The sequence below is a fragment of the Artibeus jamaicensis genome, unplaced genomic scaffold (assembly GCF_021234435.1).
Source record: "Artibeus jamaicensis isolate MK-2021 breed Jamaican fruit bat unplaced genomic scaffold, CSHL_Jam_final scaffold_286, whole genome shotgun sequence".
NCBI lineage: Eukaryota > Metazoa > Chordata > Mammalia > Chiroptera > Phyllostomidae > Artibeus > Artibeus jamaicensis.
In genome coordinates, this window is record NW_026522034.1 from 12,410,348 (window position 1) to 12,434,160 (window position 23,813).

At 35.4% G+C, this 23,813-nt stretch overlaps 1 protein-coding gene across 4 annotated transcripts in view; it reads right to left on the reverse strand.

Annotated features, from left to right (window-relative positions):
• Positions 1–23,813, reverse strand: part of PRPF39 (pre-mRNA processing factor 39) — a 55,703-nt gene that overhangs the window by 6,063 nt on the left and 25,827 nt on the right. For 3 of the 4 annotated variants that reach the window (XM_037158257.2, XM_037158261.2, XM_037158260.2), the window contains 5 exons: positions 17,916–18,083; positions 2,672–2,837; positions 2,129–2,236; positions 572–736; positions 131–257 (listed from right to left, as the gene is read on the reverse strand). In XM_037158257.2, coding sequence (XP_037014152.2) covers positions 131–257; positions 572–736; positions 2,129–2,236; positions 2,672–2,837; positions 17,916–18,083 — 734 coding nt within the window. The remainder of the gene's footprint in view (positions 1–130; positions 258–571; positions 737–2,128; positions 2,237–2,671; positions 2,838–17,915; positions 18,084–23,813) is intronic. The other variant, XM_037158259.2, reaches the window with a different exon arrangement.

Sequence of the window (23,813 nt, forward strand, 5' to 3'; positions counted from 1 at the left end):
CTGTCTGGCTCTTTATACAAAATTTTTACTAATCTCTACTTTACACTATCCCTTAAGGTTCAATTCCTTTATCTTTATCCAGAGGTAACTTAAAATTCCCCAAATATCAACTGAATTTCCTCATTCTTACCCTGCTGTTCCTCAAAAGCTGCCCAAAGCATATGCACCATGGGTTTCTTTGGGAGATGAATTGTGCAAGCTCTGCTGAAGACATGCCTCACTCCTTCGATGCTATGGTTTTCCATGTACTTGGCATACTACATACAGAAACAGAGGAAATACTGAATAATTTACAGTTGAGCAAGCCATTAAATATGTGACAGAACGATAAAATTCTATTTTTAAACCCATTCAGCACCTTTATTGAACCACTAGACTAGTTTCTGTAAGGAAGGACGAAGAGAGGCAACGAGGTTGGCATATGCAGCAGTCAAATCTGGTTGCAAGCAGACCATCTCCTAATGCAACAGATATAGTTATATGAACAACATTCAACAGAAGTACAATAAAGGTTAGTCACTAGATCAATGTTTATAATATATTCAACTTTTAGAGCATATGATTTTCTTACCTTAATCCAAAACTCCTCATAGAGGGCACATGATATGACACATCTTTCGAAGAGAACCACAACTCGTTCATGAGTCCCATTTTCAATTTCAAATTCTAAATATTCTTTCCAGTTTTTTAGTTGTGCCTTTTCCAATGGTTTCACATGAAAATAAGGTCTTTTAATCTGTAATGAAAGTGACATGGCAATGAAAGTAAACCAACACCAACACCACAATGTGCATGAGTACAGTAACAGTATTATTTAAATTATAAATGTTCATAAACCAAAAACTTTAATCACCATATTTCATGATAAAAAAACATTTAACATTAAAACTCCTTAGGTATTACAAATGGAAGAAATGATGTATTTTCCATTATTTTAACAGAACTATAAAATTTTTTATATTCAAGAAATCTTATTCTTTATTGAATATTTTAAAATTAAACTTATGCCTTAGCAGCAGAAAGCAGATCGGTGGTTGCCTCTAGGACTAGGAGTAGGATGGGGCTACTGACTAAAAAGGGGCCAAGGGGATGTCAGAATAGTTCTACATCCTGATTCTTGTGGTGACTGCAGTGCACACACATTTGTCAAAAAGCATTTTACTAGCCACCACAAAAAAACTACATACAGTTGGCCCTCCACATCCAAGGGTTTGCATCCATGGATTTAACCAACCACAGATTGAAAATACTTAAAAACAAAAACAGAAACCCCCAGAAACTCCCAAAAAGCAAAACTCCAATTTACTACACTCCAAGCACTAGGCTGAATTCACATGAATGAAATGATGCATAGGCATACCCCACTGTACCCTACATGCAAATATAGATTACATATATATACTGTGCCATTTTATATAAGATACTTGAGCAGCCAAGAATTTTGGTATCCTCTTGGAACCAATCCTCTAGGGTTACTGTACTGTATGATTTCATTAATATAAAAAGCAAAAGGAAAATCTATAAAAACAGAAAGTAGATCAGTGGTATCTTAGGGCTAGGCCTGGGGTGGGGGGAGTGTTAAAGTAAGTAAGGGAATAAAAGTTTCTTTTTGAGGTGAAAAAATATCCTAAAATTTATTCTACTGAACTGTAGTTATTTGTGAATATTTAATTAACTACTGAATTATATAAAGAGATGAACTATATATGTGAATTATAGCTAAAGCTGAAAAAAACAAATACAAAATTAGTATTATAAAAAACCCTCATGTTACTGTATACCTAAAACGAGTACATTTTGTTGTATGTAAAGTATAACTCAATAAAGTTGATTTTTAAAATTGAAAAATTATAAAAAGCATTGTTTTCATTAAAGAGATATCTTGCAATTCAAGGAAGTCTAAGTCTATTAAGATTCTGAAACTGATCATGGAAAATTATAAACCTGGTAATGGCAGCAACAAATGGGACAAACACCATGACTTAAATAAGCAAAAATAAAGAAAAAAGTAGTATAAAGTAGTAAAAAAAAGTGAAGGAAAAAAGGAGTATAGGCATTACTTGAAACTGAAAAATACATCATGCTTATTACTATATTTTCAAGATAATTACAAAACAAAAGCACTTACACCTTCTTCAAATGTCCACCTTTTACTAACTTCATGCTCATTATAATTGAACATTTCTTGATGAATTTCAATGATTCGATGCCTCATGTTTTCTATTTCAGTAATTAGCTTGAGAACAAAATGAAAAAATTTAAAGTCACACAAGTTATATACTGAAATGTTTAAGTATCACTGCATTTTACCATTATCTAAACATAGTTTAGTCTTGGAATAATGGTAGGTTTTAAACTGTTATCAATTTTGTGCAAGTACAATTAACAGTACTAAAAATTTAAGAGTTTCCTTATAAACTACTTTCTAATTTATTTTTTTAATAGGGCTTGTATAGCATAATTAGGTGAAATATTCTTTCTAAGCTATTTCCAGATGTCTCATAGTAAAATATATTCTCTACTTAAATCTCTATTTAAACTATACCAGCTAAAGAATTCCCATTTGCCTTAGTCAGAAATTAATTTTATATGAACTACAAATCCTATCTCACACACAGTCAAATGATATAAAGTCTAGTTTCTCAATGGATTTTTAAATCAGTCTAATTACCTTTGCTGGATCAGTGATGTCTTCAATTCCTGATGGCAGATCATCACCAGGTGGACCATCATCACCACTATGTCCATTTACAGAAGCTAATTCCCTTCGTAGCTGAATAAATTGTTCACCAGTCAGAAGATCTCTAGGCAAATTATTCTGTACATGCTCTTTAAATCTAAAAGACAATAAAAATACATGCTCTGTTAACTCCTACCACACATTTCTCTTTCAAAGGACCTCTGGTTTAAAAAAAGAAACCAAAACCACAGCCTACTACTTGACAAAACAGTCTACAGACATCTTCATTTCCTTTCTGCCTTTGCAATAGTATGGAGAAGGCATGGACAGGCATAAAGTCAATCCCAGTTCTGTCCATTATTAGTTGTTTGACTTAAGGAACATTTCCCCCTTCCTTAAATCCTGGTTTCTTCTTCTGTAAAATTGCACATTCCCTATCTTGCAAAGTTACTGTAAAATTAAATATAGTTATCTGTATCTAAACTATAAATGATCACTTATAAATGACCAACATTTGCATTTTCTTCCCCACTTCCCAATTACTCATGAATCCATGTGTCTGTATCAAACACTCCAATGAAATTAGCCTAAAGTAATGAAGAATCTTTTACGTGCAAAATTAAATGGCCACTTGTTTCATAATACAGCCTCTACCCTAATGATGTCTTCCGTACTTAAAGCTGATAAGCACACCTTCCTTTTAGAACATTCTTCATCTGTGACTCTTCAGTTATCACTTCTTTGGTTTTCCTTCAAGTCTCTAACTGCTTCTTGATCTCCTTTGAGGGTTGCCCCTTACTATCTGCTCTAAAGACTAAGTATTCCTAAGGATTCAATTCTGCATCTTGTTATCACCTATTTTTACATATTTCACTGGCCAATCTTATTATTAATACAGTTAAATAATAAGTTCATTATGACTCAGAACTATAACTCAAGCCCAAACTTTTCACCCAAATTTCACATTAGTATATCCAACTGTCAACACTCTGCACAAAAAATACACAATATTTTGCCGTGTATAATGCGCACTTTTTTGCCCAAATTTTTAAGGGAAAAATAAGGATGAGCATTATACATGGGTAGTACCTGAAATAGCTTGTATCTACCTGTCCTTGGATTTTGTAAGTATTTGTTACATAAAATTTCTTCTACCATATTATGTTAAAAAATAAACACACAAAAAACAAGTATCTAAATATAAATTTAAAAATTGAATTAAAAAATCAGAAGATTTTTTTCTGAAAACATCGGCCAAAAATGTGGGTGTGCATTATACATGGCAAAATATAGATTAATTTTAAGCAAAGATTGTTTTGAAAAAATATTTCATTTCATTCACACAAATTAACTTATACATATACACAAATTTTAACCCAACACACTAATTTTAGGAGCTAAATATCTATACTATCTCAATTTGTAAACATATATAAAATGTCTTAAACTGTTTTCATTCACAAATCAACACCCTCCACATTTCTGATCTTGATTAACGGTACTGTTAATGAATTAGTTTCCCAATCTCTTCCGCTTAAATTAACACCTATATTCCACTGAATACTATATTCCACTAGTTCTACTAATAAACACACCTTCATGCCTTGCTAACTTTTCACCTGGATAAACTGGTTTTCCTGCCTCTAGTCTTAGAACTCTCATGCCCGCCCCAATACTACTACCAAAAATGTTATCAAAAATTAAAACTAAAAAACAAGAGTAAACACAATCATAAGCCCCTCCTGTCAAAATAATTTCAGTAGGTTTATCCAGCAGTCAAGCTAAAATCCAATCTTCTCAGATAAATCTTTGATATTGTGACCAAGCCTTTGACTCAAACCTACCTCTTCAATGTAAGTAATGGACATGGGTGTACATGTACCACATATTCCAACATTATGAATTTCCCAAGTCTCTTAAAATTCATTTAGGCTATTGACACACCTGGACTTTCAGACTTTCACAAATGTATGTAAGTGACATTAGAAAATAATTTAAATTATGCAAAAATCTGCAGATAAAAAGCTTAACTTGGACCATTTCACTACTGGGAGGAAAAAATGTCAACTGTCTTATTTTAAAAACATCAAAAATAACGAGGTGACTCTCAAATATATAATAACCAAATAAACAACTTAATATTCAGATGTTAAAACTCAAAACAGAGGCCAAAATGCAGGCAAGAAACTCGAATAAAATAAAATAAAAAATTACTTATAGAGTATGAATTTAAAATAACTGCTACAATGTACAGAAAAGTCTTTCAAATGGTGATAAGATATGCATAACACTAAGCAGTAATTTTCCATCAGCTTTTTCTTCAATAAAGAATGGATGAGTGTCTAATAGACATTGTTCTCTATTTCTAGGTGTTAAGAATAAAAAGATTTAATAAGCTTCAAAAACAGACATGTAAAGGATACAGGAGACACAGCAGTGTTATTAGTGCTAAGATAAATAAGCTTGAACGTTCCTCTGCAGAAACTACTTAGATGATTCAGAAGGCAGCGACTATGGGCAACTGGTGATTGGCAGCTTCATCAGAAACACACCCACTCATGCAGCTCATGCATCACATCTCATGCAGTTTTTGGCAAAACTTCAAATCATCCAGGTGACTCACATGCTCTAAAGCCCAGATATGGTGTCCTGCAACTTCTGGCCTTTCCCAAAACTAAAATCACTTTTGAAAGGGAAGAGATTTTAGACTGTTGATGAAATTCAAGAAAATATGATGGGGCGGCTGATGGCAACTGGGAGAACTGTGTGAGGTCCCATGGTGCCTACTTTGAAGGGGGGGGACTGAGGCATCACTGTCCTATGTATAATATTTCTTCTATCATCTTCAGTAAATGTCTCTTTTTCATATTACATGGTTGGACACCTTCTGGACTGACACTGTATATCCAATATTAACATCTGCATAACAGAAATATTTCTACTATAGCAGTTAGAGTACTTTTCTTAACATATTTCATTTCCATGAGGCCAAGGCCACTCACACATAGCTGAGGAATCTGAGACTTTGTTCCTGTAACATAAAAAGCTTATCATCTGTTACACAGCAAGTGCTAACTAAATGACTTTAAATAGGATGAGTATATTATGCAAAAGAAAATATTTCAGTGATTCTCAAAGCAGATAGTCATGAGAATCTAATTTATACAACTGTAAGATTACCTACATAAACACTACTTATAAGTTTGCTAGACACTGATAAAGAAAGTGGTTCTCAATATATCAGTGAAAAAGCACATGAAACAGCAGTGGTTCTGAATATACTAAGTGAAAAAAAGGCATATCAAACAGCACTATGTATAATGCAATCAACAAATTTCTATTATAAACATATATGCGCTTTTAAAAGTCTAGTGGGAGCCCTGGCCTTGTAACTCAGTTATAGTTGGTGCATTGTCCCAATACACAAAAGTTGCAGGTTTGATTCACAGTCAGGGCAGATATGAGTCAGCCAATGAATGAGTAAAGAAGTGGAACAACAAATCAATTTTCTTTCTCTAAATATATATATTTGCATATATTTACGAATATATATTTTATGTAATTTTGGGTTTTTAATATTTTCTAAATTTATTTATCATTAGAGGAGAAGGGAAGGAACGAGGGAGAGAAATATCAATGTATGCTTGCCTCTTGTGCGTCCCATGCTGGGAACTGGCCTGCAACCCAGGCATGTGCCCTGACTGGGAATAGAACCTCAATCCTCTGGTTCACAGGCCTGTGCTCAATCCACTGAGCTACACTAGCCAGGGCTTATGCTATATAATTTTAAAAATGTATCAATATATACATACACATATATAATTTTAAAAAATTAAAATTAAAGAAAAAAGCTTAGTGGAGTGATTCAGTTAAAAAAAAAAGATTTGGAGGAGAATGTACAGAACTTCAGGGCAACATCATCTAGTTTCTAGTCAGCTTCCAACCACTTACTAATGATGTGAATACTTTAGTCTTTAACAGTACCTATGCCTTCCTGACTTACTGTGAGGATTAAATAAGTTACAGGGCACTCAGAACAATGTCTCCTAGTCATATTTTATTTTTCTTGCCAAAAGTAGGGCTTTTATATTCATAGATTTTGGCTTTATTTTAGATTGTAGAAAAATTGGTTTATGAAAAAGCACCCCTTTTTGTCACATTTCAAACCTTTGTAGCGATCTATAGATTCAATGGAATTCCTATCAAAATGCCAATGGAATATTTCACTGAACTAGAACAATCCAAAAATTTATACAGAACCACAAAAGCCCCCAAATAGCCACAGCAATCTTGAGAAAGAACAAAGCTGGAAGTACCTGATATCAAACCTAAAAGGATATAGAAATCAAAGTAGCATAGTAATGGTATAAAAGCAGACATATAGATCAATGGAACAGAACAGAGTCTAGAAACAACACACACCTATATGGTAAATTAATATTTGACAACAGAGGTAAGACATACAGTGGGGTAAAGATAGACTACTCAATAAATGGTGGTGGGAAAATTGGACAGACAGGCGCAAAAAATGAAACTAGACCATCTTCTTATACCATAAAAGAGGTTTGTCCAAAAGGTATCCATCCATGTGATATGAAAAATAGAGACATTTACTGAAGACACAAGGTACGAAAAACACTGTATGTGCATGGACAATTATGCCTAAGTCCCCTTTAAAGTAGGTACCTTGGGACCTCACACAGTTCTGCCAATTGCCATCAGCTGTTCTGTGTTATGTTCCTGATCTTATCTATGGTCTGAAATCTCTTCCCTTACAAAGGTGATTTAATTTTGGGAAAAGCCAGAAGTCACAGGGTGCCAAACTTAGGTTGTAGGGTGGCTGAGTCACCTGAGTGATTTGATGTTTTGCCAAAACACTGGATGATATGTGACGAATGAGCAGGCACGTTGTCATGATGAAGCTGCTAATCACCAGTTGCCCGCAGGTGTGGCCTTTTGAATCATCTGAACGCATGCACATACGTTCTTGGCTGCCAGGTTACATCGAAATCGTGCAAAGCATTCTTGTTATATTAACAATGGATGGACTTTTCCTGGAAAGACTTTGTACAAGAGTGAACTCAAAATAGATTAAACACTTAAATTTAAGACTCAAAAGCATGAAAATCACAAGAAAACAAAGGTAGCAAAATCTCAAACATTTCTCTTATTTTTTCTGATATCTCCTAGGCAAGGAAAACAAAAGAAAAAATAAGTGAGACTATATCGAACAAAAAAGTTATTACACAGCCCTGACTGGTAACTCAGTTGCCTAGAGAGTTATCCTGATAAGCCACAGTTGCAGGTTCAATCTCCAGTCAGGGCAACCAATGAATACACAGGTAAGTGGAACAACAAACAGATGTCTGTCAGTCTGCCCCACCATCTTTCTCTAAAAAATAAAATAAAATAAGTCAATAACTTAAAAAAAAAAAGACTCGTTCTTTTTAAAAACTTTTAAAAATATTTTTTAAAGATTTTATTTGTCTTTAGAGGGGAAGGGAAGGAGAGAAGGAGAGAAATTCAATGTACAGTTGCCTCTCGTGTGTCCCCTGCTGGGAACTGGCCTGCAACCCAGGCATGTGCCCTGACTGGGAATCAACCACGATCGTCTGGTTCGCAGGCCTGTGCTCAACCCACTGAGCTATACCAGCCAGGGCAAAAGACTCATTCTTGTTGTAAGTTACTGCACAGCAAAAAAAAACTATCAACAAAATGAAAAGGAAAAAAAGATAAAAAGTAAAAAACACTTTTAAATTATAAACAGAAACGAAATGGAAGAACACATTGCCCAATAATATGTATAAAAGGCTAACATCCAAATTTTACAATGATTTCATACAACTCAACACCAAAAAACAATCCATTTAAAAAATAGGCACAGAACCTGAAGAAACACTTCTCCAAAACTGACATAAGGATGGCCAATACACATATGAAAAGATGCTCGACATCATTACTCATCAGACAAATGTGAATTAAAACCACAATGATATATCCCTCATACCTGTCAAAATGGCTATCATCAATAAATTAATATCCATAGGCCAGCAGGAAAAGTGAAATACAGCCATTCATTTTTATATCTTTCATTTTTTTATCAAGTTATTTACAATTGCCCTATACCTTACCACTTGCATGTGTGTAACCCACTCTTATAAAATAATCTTTCAATATGTCTTTCTTTGAAACAACAACAAAAAAATTAACAAACAAGTTGACAAAGAAGTGGAGAAAATGGAACCCTCCAACACCACAGGTAGGAATGAATATTGGAGCAGCCACTATGGAAAGCAGTTTGGAGTTCCCTCAAAAAATTAAAAATGAGCTTGACAGGTATGGCTCAGTGGGTTGGATGTTGTTCCCACAAAACAAAAGGTCGTCAGTTCAGTTCCCAGTCAGGACACATGCCTGGGTAGTGGGCCAAGTCCTCAATTCACAGCATGCTAGAGGCAACCAATTGATGTTTGTCTCCCTCTCTTCCTCCCTTCCTCTCTCTAAAAATAAATGCTGTAAATAAGTCTTTTTAAAAATTGAAAATGAAACTGTCTTATGACTTAGCAATTCAACTTCTGGGTATATACTAAAGAGAACAAAAATACTGATTTGAAAGAATATATGTACCACTACGTTCACTACAGCATTTTCCTTCTTTTCCCCCCAAGATTATTATTTATTTACTTTTAGGGAGAGGGGAAGAGAGGGGCAAAGGGAGAGAGAAAAAGAGGGAGACAAACATTGACATGTGGTTGCCTCTCACACGCCCGCAACCAGAGACCCAGCCTGCAACCTAAGCATGTGTCCTGACTAGGAATCAAACTGACAACCCTTTGGCTTGAAGGCCAGCGCTCAATCTACTGAGCCACACCAGCCAGGGCTTACTACACCATTATTTACAGTAGCCAACATACAGAAGCAGCCAAACTGCCAATCAACAGGTAAGAGGATAAAAAAGATGTGGGGTAAATGTGAAAAATGGAGTATTACTTGGCCATAAAAAGAATGAAATCTTATCATCTGAGACAGCATGGAGGGACCTAGAAATTTCGCTTAATGAAGTCAGTCAGAGAAAGACACCACCATATGAGAGGACCCAAGATGGCAGCAGAGCATGTAGAAGCTACACTAACCTACACTAGGACAAAACTGGAATTACAACTAAGTTACAGAAATATCATCCTGAACAACCAACTGAACACCAGCTGGAGAGAAGCATTATAAACATAGACAGATGGAGGAAGCCACTTCACCACAATGAGACTGAGAGGGAGTACAGAGCAGGCGTGAAAGGACTGGCTGGGCTGCCATGGATGGCAGCAACAGTTCCAGGGGGATATTCCAGCAGCTAGGAGATTCCCCAAGGTGTGGGGTCTAAATTCCAAATTGGGCTACCCAGCCTACAGCAAGAGAATCAGGAAAAGAACCCAAATAAGATACAGTTGTAAAAAATGGCAGGGTTTCTGTCCACCAGGGAAGAGATGGCTGGAGATGCAGAGAGTGTCTTAAAGGGCCAACAAACAAAATGCCATTTGCGACCATTTACCCTGGGCTCCAGCAAAGAGAGGGCAGAGCGGACTAGAGACGAGAGAGTAGAGTGTTGGGACTGGTGATTCTGGGGAGAGAACTGAACAGTAAGCCATCAGGATCCCTGTGCTGAGTCATTCCCTATACTACAGAAGCCATCTCAGGCAGAGTACTCCCCTCCAAGAGGCATCAGCCTAAAGGACAACAATAGCCCTGCCTACAGGAATTACTCTGCCCACCTTGAGGTGCTAAGCCCTGCAGCTGGTGAGTAGAGCTATAAGTCATTAAAACTGATTAATGCTACAGAAAGCCTGCAGGCAGAGGTAGACTGCTGGGAGCTCTGAGACTTCAGTAGAATCTTCCCCGGGGCCTGGTGATGATAACAGCCAGTCTTGGTGGGCAGCCAGGTTCTTTCTGTACACACAACGGCCCAGGAGAGGAAGCCACACACTGTGGACCACTGATACCTCCAAACAGGTGGCCCAGGGCCAGTCACAAACAGGGTATGAGTTAGGCCTGCACCAGAGTCTTACAGATCTACCTGTTAAATAGAAACAAACATAAAGAGGCAGCAAAAATGAGAAGACAAAAAAAAACAAAAAAAAAACAGACCCCAAATGAAAGAACATGAGAATTCTCCAGAACTAATGAAAAGGAGGCAAGCAATTTATCAGAGTGTTTAATGATTATAAGGATACTCAATATCATGAAGAAAGAATAGAAACCATAAAAAAGTACTAGTCAGAAATAAAGAACACAATATCTGTAATAAGTAACACACTGGAAGAATAAATAATAGGTTAGATCAAGCAGAGGATCAAATCATTGTTTTAAAAGACAAAACAGAAAAAAGACCCAGGAAGAGCAGCAGAAAGAGAAACAAATTTTAAAAATAAGGACAGCTTAAGAAACAACATCAAGCATAACAACATCCACATCATGGGAATACCACAAAAAGAAGATAGTGAGCCAGATATTAAGAACCTAATTGAAGAAGTAATGACTGAAAACTTCCCTAATCTGGTGACAGAAAAAGACACACAAGTCCACAAAGGTCAAAGAGTCCCAAACAAGTTGTATCCCAAGAGGACTATACCAAGACACATCATAATTAAAATGACAAGGCCTAAAGATAAGGAGAGAATCCTAAAAGGCAAAGAGAAAAGCAGGTTTACCTAAAATGGAGCACCATTTAGACAGTCATCTCATTTTTCAACAGAAATATTTTAGCCTAGAGGGAGTTTTGTGTAAAATTCAAGGTAATGAAAAGAAAAGGACCTACAACCGAAGCTACTTTACCCAGCAAGGCTATCATTTAAAATCATGGGAGAAATAAGGAGCTTCCCAGACAAGAAAAAGCTAAAGAAGTTTGTTAACACCAAACCAGTGTTGCAACAAATGTTAAAGAGCTTACTTTAAGAAGAAGAAAAAGAGGGGAAAAAAAGCAAAGGAAAATAGTCTAACAATAAAACGGCACTAAATACATACCTATCAATAATCACCTTAAATGTAAATGGCTTAAATGCTGCAACCCAAAGACACAGGGTAGCTGAACAGATAGGAAAACAAGACCCATATGTATGCTGTTTCCAAGAGACCCGACTCAGATTGAAAGATACGCACAGACTAAAAATAATGGAAAAAGATATTTCATGAAAATGGAAATAAAAAAAGGAAAGAAAAAGAAATGCAATACTTTTATCTGACAAAATAGACTTTAAAACCAAGGCTACAGTAAAAAACAAAGAAAGACACTACACATAATAATAAAGGGAACAATGCAACATGAAGAAAAACCCCAGTAAACATAACTATCAAATCTTGATAAATGTAAAGGGCAGTATCAACAGAAATACAATCACAGTCAGGGATTTTAACACCCCTTTGACTTCAAAAAATAGGTCTTCCAAGCAGAAATCAACAAGGAGACAGTGACCTTAAAGTAACACACTAGATCAAGTTGGATTTAATTGGTATCTTCAGAGCATTTCACACCAAAGTAGCAGAATGTAATACTTTTCAAGTACACAAAGACGGTTTTTTAGGATTACATATTAGGACACAAAAAAGTCTTAAATTTAAGAAGACTGAAATCATACCAAGCATCTTCTCTGACCAAATTGCTATGAAACTAGGAATCAATTACAGTAAGAACACTGAAAAAAACAGAAAGACAAGGAAGCCAATAATATGTTATTAAACAATGAATGGGTCAACAATGAGATCACAGAAGAAACCAAAAGATTCCTTAAAATAAATGAAAATGAGGACACACCTGTCCAAAATTTGTGGGAGACAAAGCACTCCTAAGAGGAAAATTAACATTTCTATTTCAAAAGGCAGCCAAAGCCCAAATAAACAATCTAACTTTACACTTAAAGGAACTTGAAAAAGACACCAAAGCCCAAAGTGAGGACTTCTGGCCAAGATGGAGGCATAAGTAGACACACTGTGCCCCCTTGAACAAACAAAAGGACAGAAATTTAAAAACAAAAAATAACCAGAACTGACAGAAAAATCAAACTGTATGTAGTCTGACAACCAAGGAGTTAAAGAAGACATTCATCCAGACAGGTAGGAAGGGTGGAGACAAGCACAGGAGCAAAGAGGACTCAGGGAAAGGGTGGCTGGAAGACCGAGGGAGATGCAGATTGTGGAGCGAGGTGCATAAGACTGCAGCTGGCCAGCAAGGCAGCAGTGGGCAGACCCAGAGAGGTGGCAGACTGCAGACTGGGTAGTCCCACATTCATATGCAGATAATCCTGGAAAACAACTGGGGAACCATACGGACTTCACAACCCAGGGCCCCAGTGCAGGAAAATAAAGCCTCAAACCACCAATTGAAAAAATCTCTGGGGGTTGAGGCAGTGTGAGAAACTCCCAGTCTCACAGGAGAGTTCGTTGGAGAGACTCATAGGGTCCTAGAATGTACACAAACACACCCACCCAGGAATCAGCATGAGAAGGGTCCACTTTGCTTGTGGGGACTGGGGGAAGTGACTGAAAACTGGTAGAAAGTTGAACAGGTGGCATCATTCCCTCTCAGACCCATTCCCCACATACAGTACCATAATGCAGTGACGTGGGTTACCCCACCCTGCTGAACACCTAAGGCTCTGCCCCTCACTACATAACAGGTACATCAAGACAAAAAAAAAATGGCCCAAACAAAACAACAGATCAAAGCTCCAAAAAAAAATACAACTAAGTCATGAAGACATAGCCAACATATCAGATGCACAGTTCAAAACACTGGTAACCAGGATGCTCACAGAACTGGTTGAATCTGGTCACAAATTAGATGAAAAAAAATGAAGGCTACACTAAATGAAATAAAGGAAAATGTACAGGGAACCAATAGTGATGGGAAGGAAATGGAGACTCGAATCAATAGAGTGGACCAGAAGGAAGAAAGAAACATCCAACCAGAACAGAATGAAGAAACAAGAATTCAGAAAAATGAGGAGAGGCTTAGGAACCTCCAGGACATCTTTAAATATTCCAACATCTGAATTATAAGGGTACAAGAAGGAGAAGAGGAAGAGTAAGAAATTGAAAATGTACTTGAACAAATAATAAAGGAGAACTTTCTCAATCTGCCAAAGGAGATAAACTACCGGGAAGTCCAGGAACCTCAGAGAGTCCCAAAGAAGCTGGACTCAAAGAACAACACACCAAGGCACATCATACTTACATTAGCCAAGATTAAAGTAAAGGAGAGAATCTTAAAAGCAGCAAGAGAAAAGGAAACCTATACCTACAAAGGAGTTCCCATAGGACTATCAGCTGATTTCCCAAAAGAAACCTTGCAGGCAGGAAGGGACTGGGAAAAAATATTCCAAGTCATCAAAGGCAAGGACCTACATCCAAGATTACTCTATCAAGCAAAGCTTTCATTTAGAATGGAAGGGCAGATAAAGTGCTTCTCAGATAAGGTCAGGTTAAAGGAGTTAATCATCACCAAGCCCTTATTATATGAAATGTTAAAGGGACTTCTCTAAGAAAAAGATAAAAAATACATACAGTAAAATGACAGCAAACTCACAATTATTAACAACCATACCTAAAACAAAAGCAAAAGCAAACTAAGCAAACAACGAGAACAGGAACAGAATCACAGAAATGGAGATCACATGGAGGGTTTTCAGTGGGGGAGTGGGAAAGGGAGAGGGGGAAAAGGTACTGGGAATAAGTAGCATAGACGGTAGGCAGAAAATAGACAAGGGGATAGCAAGAATAGTATGAGAAATATAGAAGCTAAAGAACTTAGACACATGGACATGGACTAAAGGGAATGTGGGTAAGAGGGGGTGTACAGGGCAGAGGGGAGTGAAGGGGGAGAATGGGACCACTGTAATAGCATAATCAATAATATATATTAAAAAAAAAAAACAACCCCCCCACAAAGCCCAAAGTGAGTTAAATGAAGGAAATAATGATGATCAGAACAGAAATAAAGGAAATAGTCTAAAAAATGATACAAAAGACCAGTGAATCCAAGAGCTGGTTCTTTGAAAGACAAGGTGATAAAACTTTAACCAGACTCATCAAGAAAAGAAGAGATAAGACCCAAACAAAATCAGGAACAAAAGAGGAAAAATAACTGACACCAAAGAAATACGAAGGATTATTAAGAAACTAATATGAACAACTATATGACAATAAACTGAACTGGACAACCTAACTGAATGGAATAAATCCTAGAAACATACAATTTCCATTACTAAATCAGAAAGAATCAGATCATCTGAATAGACAGATTACACCTCATTAATTTGAAGCAGTAGTACAACCCCCAAAAAACAAAAGCCCTGAACAGGAAGGCTCCGAGGTGAATTTTTACAAATTTTTCCAGGTAGAACAACTCTCCTCAAACTATTTGAAAAAAATGCAAGGGAAGGGCAGGCTCCCAAGCTCATTTTATATGCCAGCGTAACCTTATTTCCAAAACCAGATAAACAAAGACAATATAAAAACAGAAAATTATAGACTAATATCCCTGATGAACATAGATGCTAAAATCATCAACAAAATATTAGCAAACCAAATACAGAAATGCATCATAAAGATCATTAACCATGACCAAGTGGGATTTACTCCAGGAATGCAACATTGGTACAACATTCGCAAATCAATAAATGTGATTTACCACATAAACAAAATGAAGGATAAAAACCACACAATCATATAAATAGATGGTGAAAAACCTTTTAATAAAACCCAGCACCTATTTATGACCAAAACTCACAGCGAAGTGAGAATAGAGGGAATATACCTCAACATAATAAAGGTCATATATGACAAATCATTGCCAGCATCATACTCAATACGTAAAAACTAGAAGCGTTCCCCTTAAGAATGGAGAAGACAGGGATGTCCACTTTCACCTCTCTTATTCAACATAGTACTGGAAGTCCTAGCCATAGCAATCAGACAATAATAAAAGACATTCGAAGTGGAAAGGAAGTAAAAATGTCTTTAGCTGTACATGACATGACATGATACTGTGTACAGAAAACGCCAAAGATTCCACCAAGAAACTACTAGAAATGATAAATGAACTCAGCAAAGTAGCAGGATACAAAATTAAAATCCAGATATCAGTTGCATTTTTATACACCAATAATAAACCAGCAGAAAGGGACATTTAGAAAACAATCCTATTCACAATTACATAAAAAAAAGAATACCTAGGAATAAATCTAATGAAGGATATAAAAGACCTGTACTAGGAAAATTATCAAGAAGCTGAAAAAAAATGTAGAAGATACAAATAAGTGGAAGTACATACCATGTTCATTGATAGGAACAATTAACATCATTAAAATGTCTATACTACCTAAAGCAATCTACAGATTCAATGCAATTCCTATATGATCCGAATGACATATTTCACAGAACTAGAACAAATATTTCAAAAAATTTAATGGAACCACAAAAAAGGCCCTGCATGGCAACAGTGATCTGGAAAAGAAAAAAGTTAAAGGAATCACACTACCTAATATGAAACTATACTATAATGCTATATAGTAATCAAAACAGAATAGCACTAGAATTAAAACAGAGACATAGATCAATGAAATAGAACAGAGATCCCAGACATAAACCCATACCTTCATAGTCAATTAATATTCGACAAAGGAAACAAACATATACAATGAGACAAAGACAGTTTATTCAATAAACGATGTTGGTAAAATTGGACAGATAAGTACAGAAAAATGAAACTAGACCACTTTCCTACACCACACACAAGAATAAACTCAAAATGGATTAAAGACTTAATGCTGGAGCTGAAGCCATAAAAACCTAAAAGAAAACACAGGAAGCAAAATCTCGGGCATAGTTCATAGCAATATTTTATCACATATATCTCCCCAGTCAAGGAGAACAAAAGAAAAAATAAACAACCTACAGCAGTTGGGACTACAGCAACCTAAAATGTTTTTGCACAGCAAAAAAGTATGTCAACAAAATAAAAAGATAACCCATAGAATGGGAGAACATATTCACCGACATATCTGATAAGTATCAGAAAATATTGGGGCAAATACTGTGTAAAATATGGCTAACCACTATGTTGTACACCTAAAACAAATATAAAATAATACTGAATGTAATCTGTAACTGAAAAAAATTAAGTTTAAAAAGTATATAAAAATAACTTTTAATAAGTAAAAAACCAAAACTTTCATATTTATTCACTCAAGAAATAGTCACCTAGCATTCCATATGCCAAGCCTTGTGTTTATATTGCAATATGGCATGTGTCTTCCACGAAGACACAGACAGAAACCTTCCCACCTCATCTATTCCATAAAATACAGGGTCAGTATATTCAGACCTACATGCACCCTCACTCTAACCTAAGTCTGCTTCTAACTCCTTCTATCTTAGCAAATTGATCCACAGTACTTTGTATATGCTTCATAAAGTCTACTTTTTGTAAAGAAAAAAAATCTGAAAAACATTTATTTACAAAGTATATAAGTTTACAGGCTCTAATACAATACTATTTATAAAAATAAGAAAAAATGTAGAAAATCTTACAGTTTAAAGAAGCATATATTTATCAAGTTATATTGTCTTGATCAGAAAGACTGAGTCCGTATCAATTGGATACTTTGAGCACATCAGAACTTTGTACACAGAAATACCTGTTTCAACAGTTCTAATCGAAATGAAATGATACCAGTTTTAACAGAAAATCATAGTAGAAAACTGAAATGAAATGATTCTTATGCTTTGACTATAGATAGGACTTACTACATAAAATATATACTTCATCATTTTGGATATAGGTATTACATGAATCACAAGCACATACATTTAGTTAAGTCAGTAACTTTTAAACAAGCATCTATTATGTGCCATGTACAGGGTTAATTTAGTACTACAAAGAAAAATTAAACTAAGATTCTATTTACTCATTCCTTCACTACTCTGAAATACCTTAGTCAAAAGACAAGATTCCTCTTGTTTCCTCATTTATAAAATGTAAGAAGAAACTCATGTCTAAAAACAGTAAAATTCCTAACCAATTCATAAGATATATGGGGAAAGTGTCTAAATTTAAAAATGTATAAATTGTGATTCTGGACAAAAATATAATATTCCCGCTTGCATCTAACAGACTTAACATTAATCTCCAATATTATGAATTAATAGCCTGGGTAATCACATATTTTAATGATCTAATTTTTCCACCTACCTCTGAAAATGATGACTATACAGCTGTGTTGGAATACCAAGAATACGATCATATATAGCTGTAACTTCTCTCAGGTTTCCCTGTTCATTCTCCCAGTTTATATACATTTCCCACAGTCTGTCAGATCGGAAATCTGTTCCTGCAGCTAGAACAGCATGCTCAAAAGTTCTGAAAAATTAAATTACCTTTAAATTATATTTCCAAGATAAATACACTTTAAAAATATTATTTCTATATTTTGTAATATATACAAATGTTGAATCATTAAGTTGTATACCTCAAACTGATACACAGTAGCTACCCCTTATCCATAGGGAATTCTAAAACCACAGACAAAACTGAGTCTTATCTATTTCTTTCTATGCATACATACCTCTGATGAAGTTGAATTTATACATTAGGCACAATGATTAACTAACAATAAAGTAGAACAATCATAATATAATATAGTTACGTGAATGTGGTTTCCCAGCAAACTAGAACGAACTTATCTTTCCTTCTTGATAATTTCATGGATAGAAGATTTGCTCTTACCGTAGATCTTAGCGACCTCAGCATACGACATTTTTTCTTCCCTTATTAAGTCGAGAACTTTCACCTTTTCACTTAAAGGAAGCACTTTATGGCTTCTCCTTGGCATATCTGAATCACGAGAATCACTACTCTTGCGCTTTGGGGCCAATATTAAGTAAAATAAGGGTTACTTGAACACAAGCACTGCAATACTACAACAGTCAATCTGATAGACTACACAGCTACTAAAGGGACTAACAAGCAGGTTGCATATACAGTGTGAATATGATTGGACAAAGGAATGACTCCCATCCCAGGCATGACAGAGCAAGAAGTCACAAGATTTCATCACGTTATTCAGAACGGCACAGACTTTAAAATTTATGAATTGTGCCATGGCTGGTGTGGCTCAGTGGATTGAGTGCTGGACTGCAAACCAAAGGGTCAGTGCTTCAATTACCAGTCAATGGCACATGCCTGGGTTGCAGGCCAGGTCCCTAGTAGGAGCCGTGCAAGAGGAAACCACACACTGATGTTTCTCTCCCTCTCTTTCTCCCTCCCTTCCCTTCTCTCTAAAAATAAATTAATAAAATCTTTAAAAAAACAACTTATGAATTGTTTACTTCTGGAATTTTCCAATTAATATATTCAAACCATGGTTGACTACAGGGAACTGATACTGTGAAAAGCAAAATTGTGGATGAGGGGGCTACTACAATATATATCAATTAAAATTCAATTTAAAAAACTTTAAAAATAAAATAGGCAATGATAAATTAAAAATGGTATTTAACTGCTTCCTATACAAAGAGACTGAAAAGTAGAAAGAATAACAATGAAGTGTGCAAGAGCTGCTTAAAAATGTGAGAAAACATAAATAAATATACTTTTATGCAGTTTTACCATAAAATTGAAATTCAAAACATACATACTGCAAACATGTATTTGTTAAACTTGAAATGTTTGCTGAATGAATTCATTTATGGCAGAAGATACAGACACTTATTATCAATTTAAGAAATGATTTTCAGGCAAAATAACTGCAAAAAGGGATCTAGCTGCCTTGTAAAGTAATGAAAAGTACACATATATCTTAAAACTCTCAAAAAATCTTTCCTAGCCCTGGCTGGTATAGCTCAGTGGATTGAGCTAGGGCCTATGAAGCAAAGGGTCGCCGATTCGATTCCCAGTCAGGGCACATGCCTGGGTTGCAGGCCAGGTCCCTAGTAGGGGACACAGGAGAGGCAACCACACACTGATGTTTCTCTCCCACTCTTTCTCCTTCCCTTCCCCTCTCTCTAAAAATAAAAAAATAAAAAATTTAAAATCTTTCCTAATTCTAAAACTCCACAATTAGTCCTGGCCAGGTAAGTCAGTTGGTTAAAGCATCATCACTATGCACCGAAGTGTGGGTTCAACCTCCAGTCAGGACACACACAAGAGTCAATCAATGAATGCATAAATAAGTGATACAACAAATCAACTTCTCTTTCTTCTCTCTCCAGCTCTCTAAAATATATAAACAAGTAAATAAATAAATATAAATAAATTCCAGCCCTGGCCAATGTAGCTCCGTTCCATGCACAGATATCATCCTGCAAACTGAAAGGTTGTGGGTTCGATTTCTGGTCAGGGCACATGCCTGGATTACAGATTCAGTCCCTGGTTGGGGCACGTTGGAGAAGCAATGGATCATGTCTCCCTCCCTCCCTTCCCCTCTCTCTAAAATCAATAAGCATCTCCTAGGGTGAGGGTTAAATAAACATTTCCACAATTATAGTTTATTATAAAAAATATATATTTAAATACCTAACTCATGTCAAGACATTTCTGTAAACAATTTTAATCATTAGATTTGAAACCCAAATGGGGATAAAAACCTTTAAATAAATATTTTCAAAGTATTTTAGAATCAAAGGAATTTTTAACAGTCTCCAACTATACTACCTAAATTAATCTATAACTTGAACAGAATCCCAAACAAAGCTCTAAGAAATTTTGGTTAATAGCAAAAAAAAAATTTTTAACATACATTTAGATTATAAAAATGTTAAATATTTTATGTAAGGACAATGCAGGAGTTTTCCTGAAAGATAATCAAAAGAAATTAGGAAGCTATAGTAATTAAAGGTATGGCACTGGCCTAGGAACAGAAAAATGTTTCAAAAGAACATATCAATGTATATTGAGTATTCAGCATATGATAAAGAAGGTAGTTTAAATCAATTCAGAAAAGCTGGACTATTCAATAAATTTTTAAAAAGGTTAATCTCTACTTCACAAAGGACACAAACAAAACGCCATATGAATGATTAAAAGCTATTTAAAAAAACAGAAGAAAATACAAGATTTATATATTCTTGGCAAAACTCAGAAACCAATAAAAGACCGAACACTGTACAACAACAACAAAAACAAAACCTCTGTATGATAAAAGCATACCCTAAACAAATTAAAAGATATTCCAACACTGCAGGAAATATGTTTAATATATACAGATAAAGGATTAAGAGTGTGTGTATATATATATATATATACACACACATACATACATGTATATGTTTGTGTGTAAGGTTTTTAAGAGAGTAAAATACATGTCACAGCACCTGCAGAAATCCAAAATGATTCAAGAAATTAATGCACCAGATACTAAGAAAGTGGAGGAAGTTGAGAGAGGAAAGGTAAGAAAAACATAGAATGTTAAAAAGAAGACCTGATTAATGAAGGGTCAGAGATCTGAAACCTTGTTTCCTGCCCAACTATGGCAATTCAGAAACTAGGTACACATTCCCGAGAAATTCAGATGTTCCTTCAATGAAGAAACAGCTTGGCATGGGAATAAGTATGATGATGCCATCATTGGGACTCCAACAAAAACTGAGCAGCTACCTGATCACTTTACCGTGAGGGTCCTCCAGGCCAGCTAAAAATGGATCCCAATACAAAACACATAGAGCTTCCACTCAGTTTACTAACATCTAATCCTAAAATCAGACATGTCAGAGATGAAAACAACCAAAAAAACAAAAACTTCAGAGGAACAATGCTAGGAGCAGAGAAAAACTTCCAGTATCCTTAATACTCTCAAAAAAATAATAAAAAGAGCCCTGGCTGGTGTAGTTGAGTGGAAAGGGTCACCACTTCCATTCTCAGTCAGGGCACATGCCCGGGTTGCGGGCCAGGCACTCAGTGGGGGATGCACAAGAAGCAACCACACACTGATGATGTTTCTCTCTTTTTCTCTCTCTCCCTGCACCTCTGCCTAAAAATAAATAAATGTAATCTTTAAAAAATAATAAAAAGATATGCAGCCATGTAAGAATAGGAGAATATAAGAAAAGGAACAAAGAACAAGAAAGAGTCTTGGGTATTAAAAACAATAGTGAACACCAAGGAAAAAAAATTATCAAAACATGAATATACATAATAACATTTCTAAGAATTGAAGCATTCCACATTGAAAAGGCCCACTAAGAAAACACAAACCAATTTAGAAAAAAAATTCCATACCAAAGCACATCATTAGAAAACTGCATCAAATCAAAGATAAGAACATTTTAAAAGCTTCCATGAGGTAAGAACAAATCATATTAAGAGAATCCAGCCGTGGCTGGCGTAGCTCAGTGGATTGAGCGTGGACCTGCAAACCAGAGTATCGTGGTTCGATTCCCAGTCAGGGCACACGCCTGGATTGCAGGCCAGTTCCCAGCAGGGGACGCATGAGAGGCAACCATACATTGATATTTCTCTCCCTCTCTTTCTCCTTCCCTTCCCCTGTCTCGAAAAATAAATAAAATATTTTTTTAAAAAAAGAGAATCCAGAAGAATGATACCATACTTCTGAACAGCAACACCAGAAGCTGTAAGTGAATGAAGAGTTACCTTCAAAGCCCTACAAAAAAATTACCTTCAACTGTACATCCCGATGGACCATCAATTTGGGTGTTTGAGTCATACAAGCCTTGATTTCTATTTTTTATCCCAAGCATCCTTTATCAAATAATATGATGTACTTCTCTAAAAGGTAGGCATAAACTGAAAAAGAGTAGGATCTAATAACTCTTAATAGAGCCAGAAACCAAAAATGAGGTAAAGACATATCCTAGAATCATGATGATAAAAAAAATCCCCAAACTTAATTGAACAATGATTTAAATTTTTTTAAAATCCCCAAACAATTGCTGTATGGCAGAAAAAGAACAGAACCACCAGTCCAGATTACAGAAGAAAAGGTTCCAGGAGAGACAGCTCCAACAGGGAAGGGAAAAAATGAAATTTAGAGATTTTGGAGTGTAATTAAATTCTTTTAAAATTTTCATATTAGGTTGAATTTTTAACTCCCCAAAATCACTTACAAAGCACTTGTACATTATGTAAAGTGGTTTTAGTACTGACTATTTAAGTAGCTGTTGGAGAGGGCAAAAAATTTCTAAATGTTCAAAAAATATATAGGCAAATGGAAAAAGGGGGTGAGGCAGAGTAGTAATTAACTCCAGGAAAAACAAAAGGCTATGAAGCCTACCCATTTGGAAAGCTGAAGAATAGAATGACAGGACAGATATGAACTAAAATTCTCAGCTACCATAACAGACTCATAATGTCCTCAGTTAATGAAGACAGAGAAAAAGCAGTAGAGAGCTACTATTACAGCATGTTAGAAAAATACCAGAACAGCTAAAATATTTGAAGAGGGGTGGAAGGATCACTTTTTGTTACAAGCAGTTCAATACTGACTTTTCAAATTACATACAAATGCTTGGATAGAAATAAAAACCAAAAAACTTAAAAATCCCTAAAATCAGTAAGAAAAAGATAACCCAAAGGTAAAAGGAGTAAATCCTATGAACGGGCAATGTGAAAATAAAAGATGGCAAACAGGGTGTAAAAAAAAAAGTGATACCATTGAAGGTTAAAGATAAATGTGTTCTAGCTATGGGAAATGACTATGCTCACATACTGCTGGTTTAAAATACCACTTTTGAAGAAAAATTCGATAAAATATAGCTATGTATTCCCTTTGACAGATTTCCTTTTGGAGCATCTCTACACAAATACTCTTATAAAGATGTTCAGTGAAGCACAGATTATTTCCTACAAGTAAGAATTTGCTACCTTGATATAGTACCAAATTCTTGATACTGTAAAATACTTTGCAATGGTTAAAAAATTATGGTAAAGATTCCAAAACATTCTGTTAAAGCTGTTAACCAGGAGTGTGGAATTGGGGACATAAAGACGGGAGGTATGAAATGGAGGGGGACTTTATTATCTGCTTTTTTAATAATCATACATACATTTATCACATGTATCATTCTTTTTGAATAGTGAAAAATATATGGAAGTCAAACTTTTAGTTTAACATTCATGAATACTTCTATTATCAAC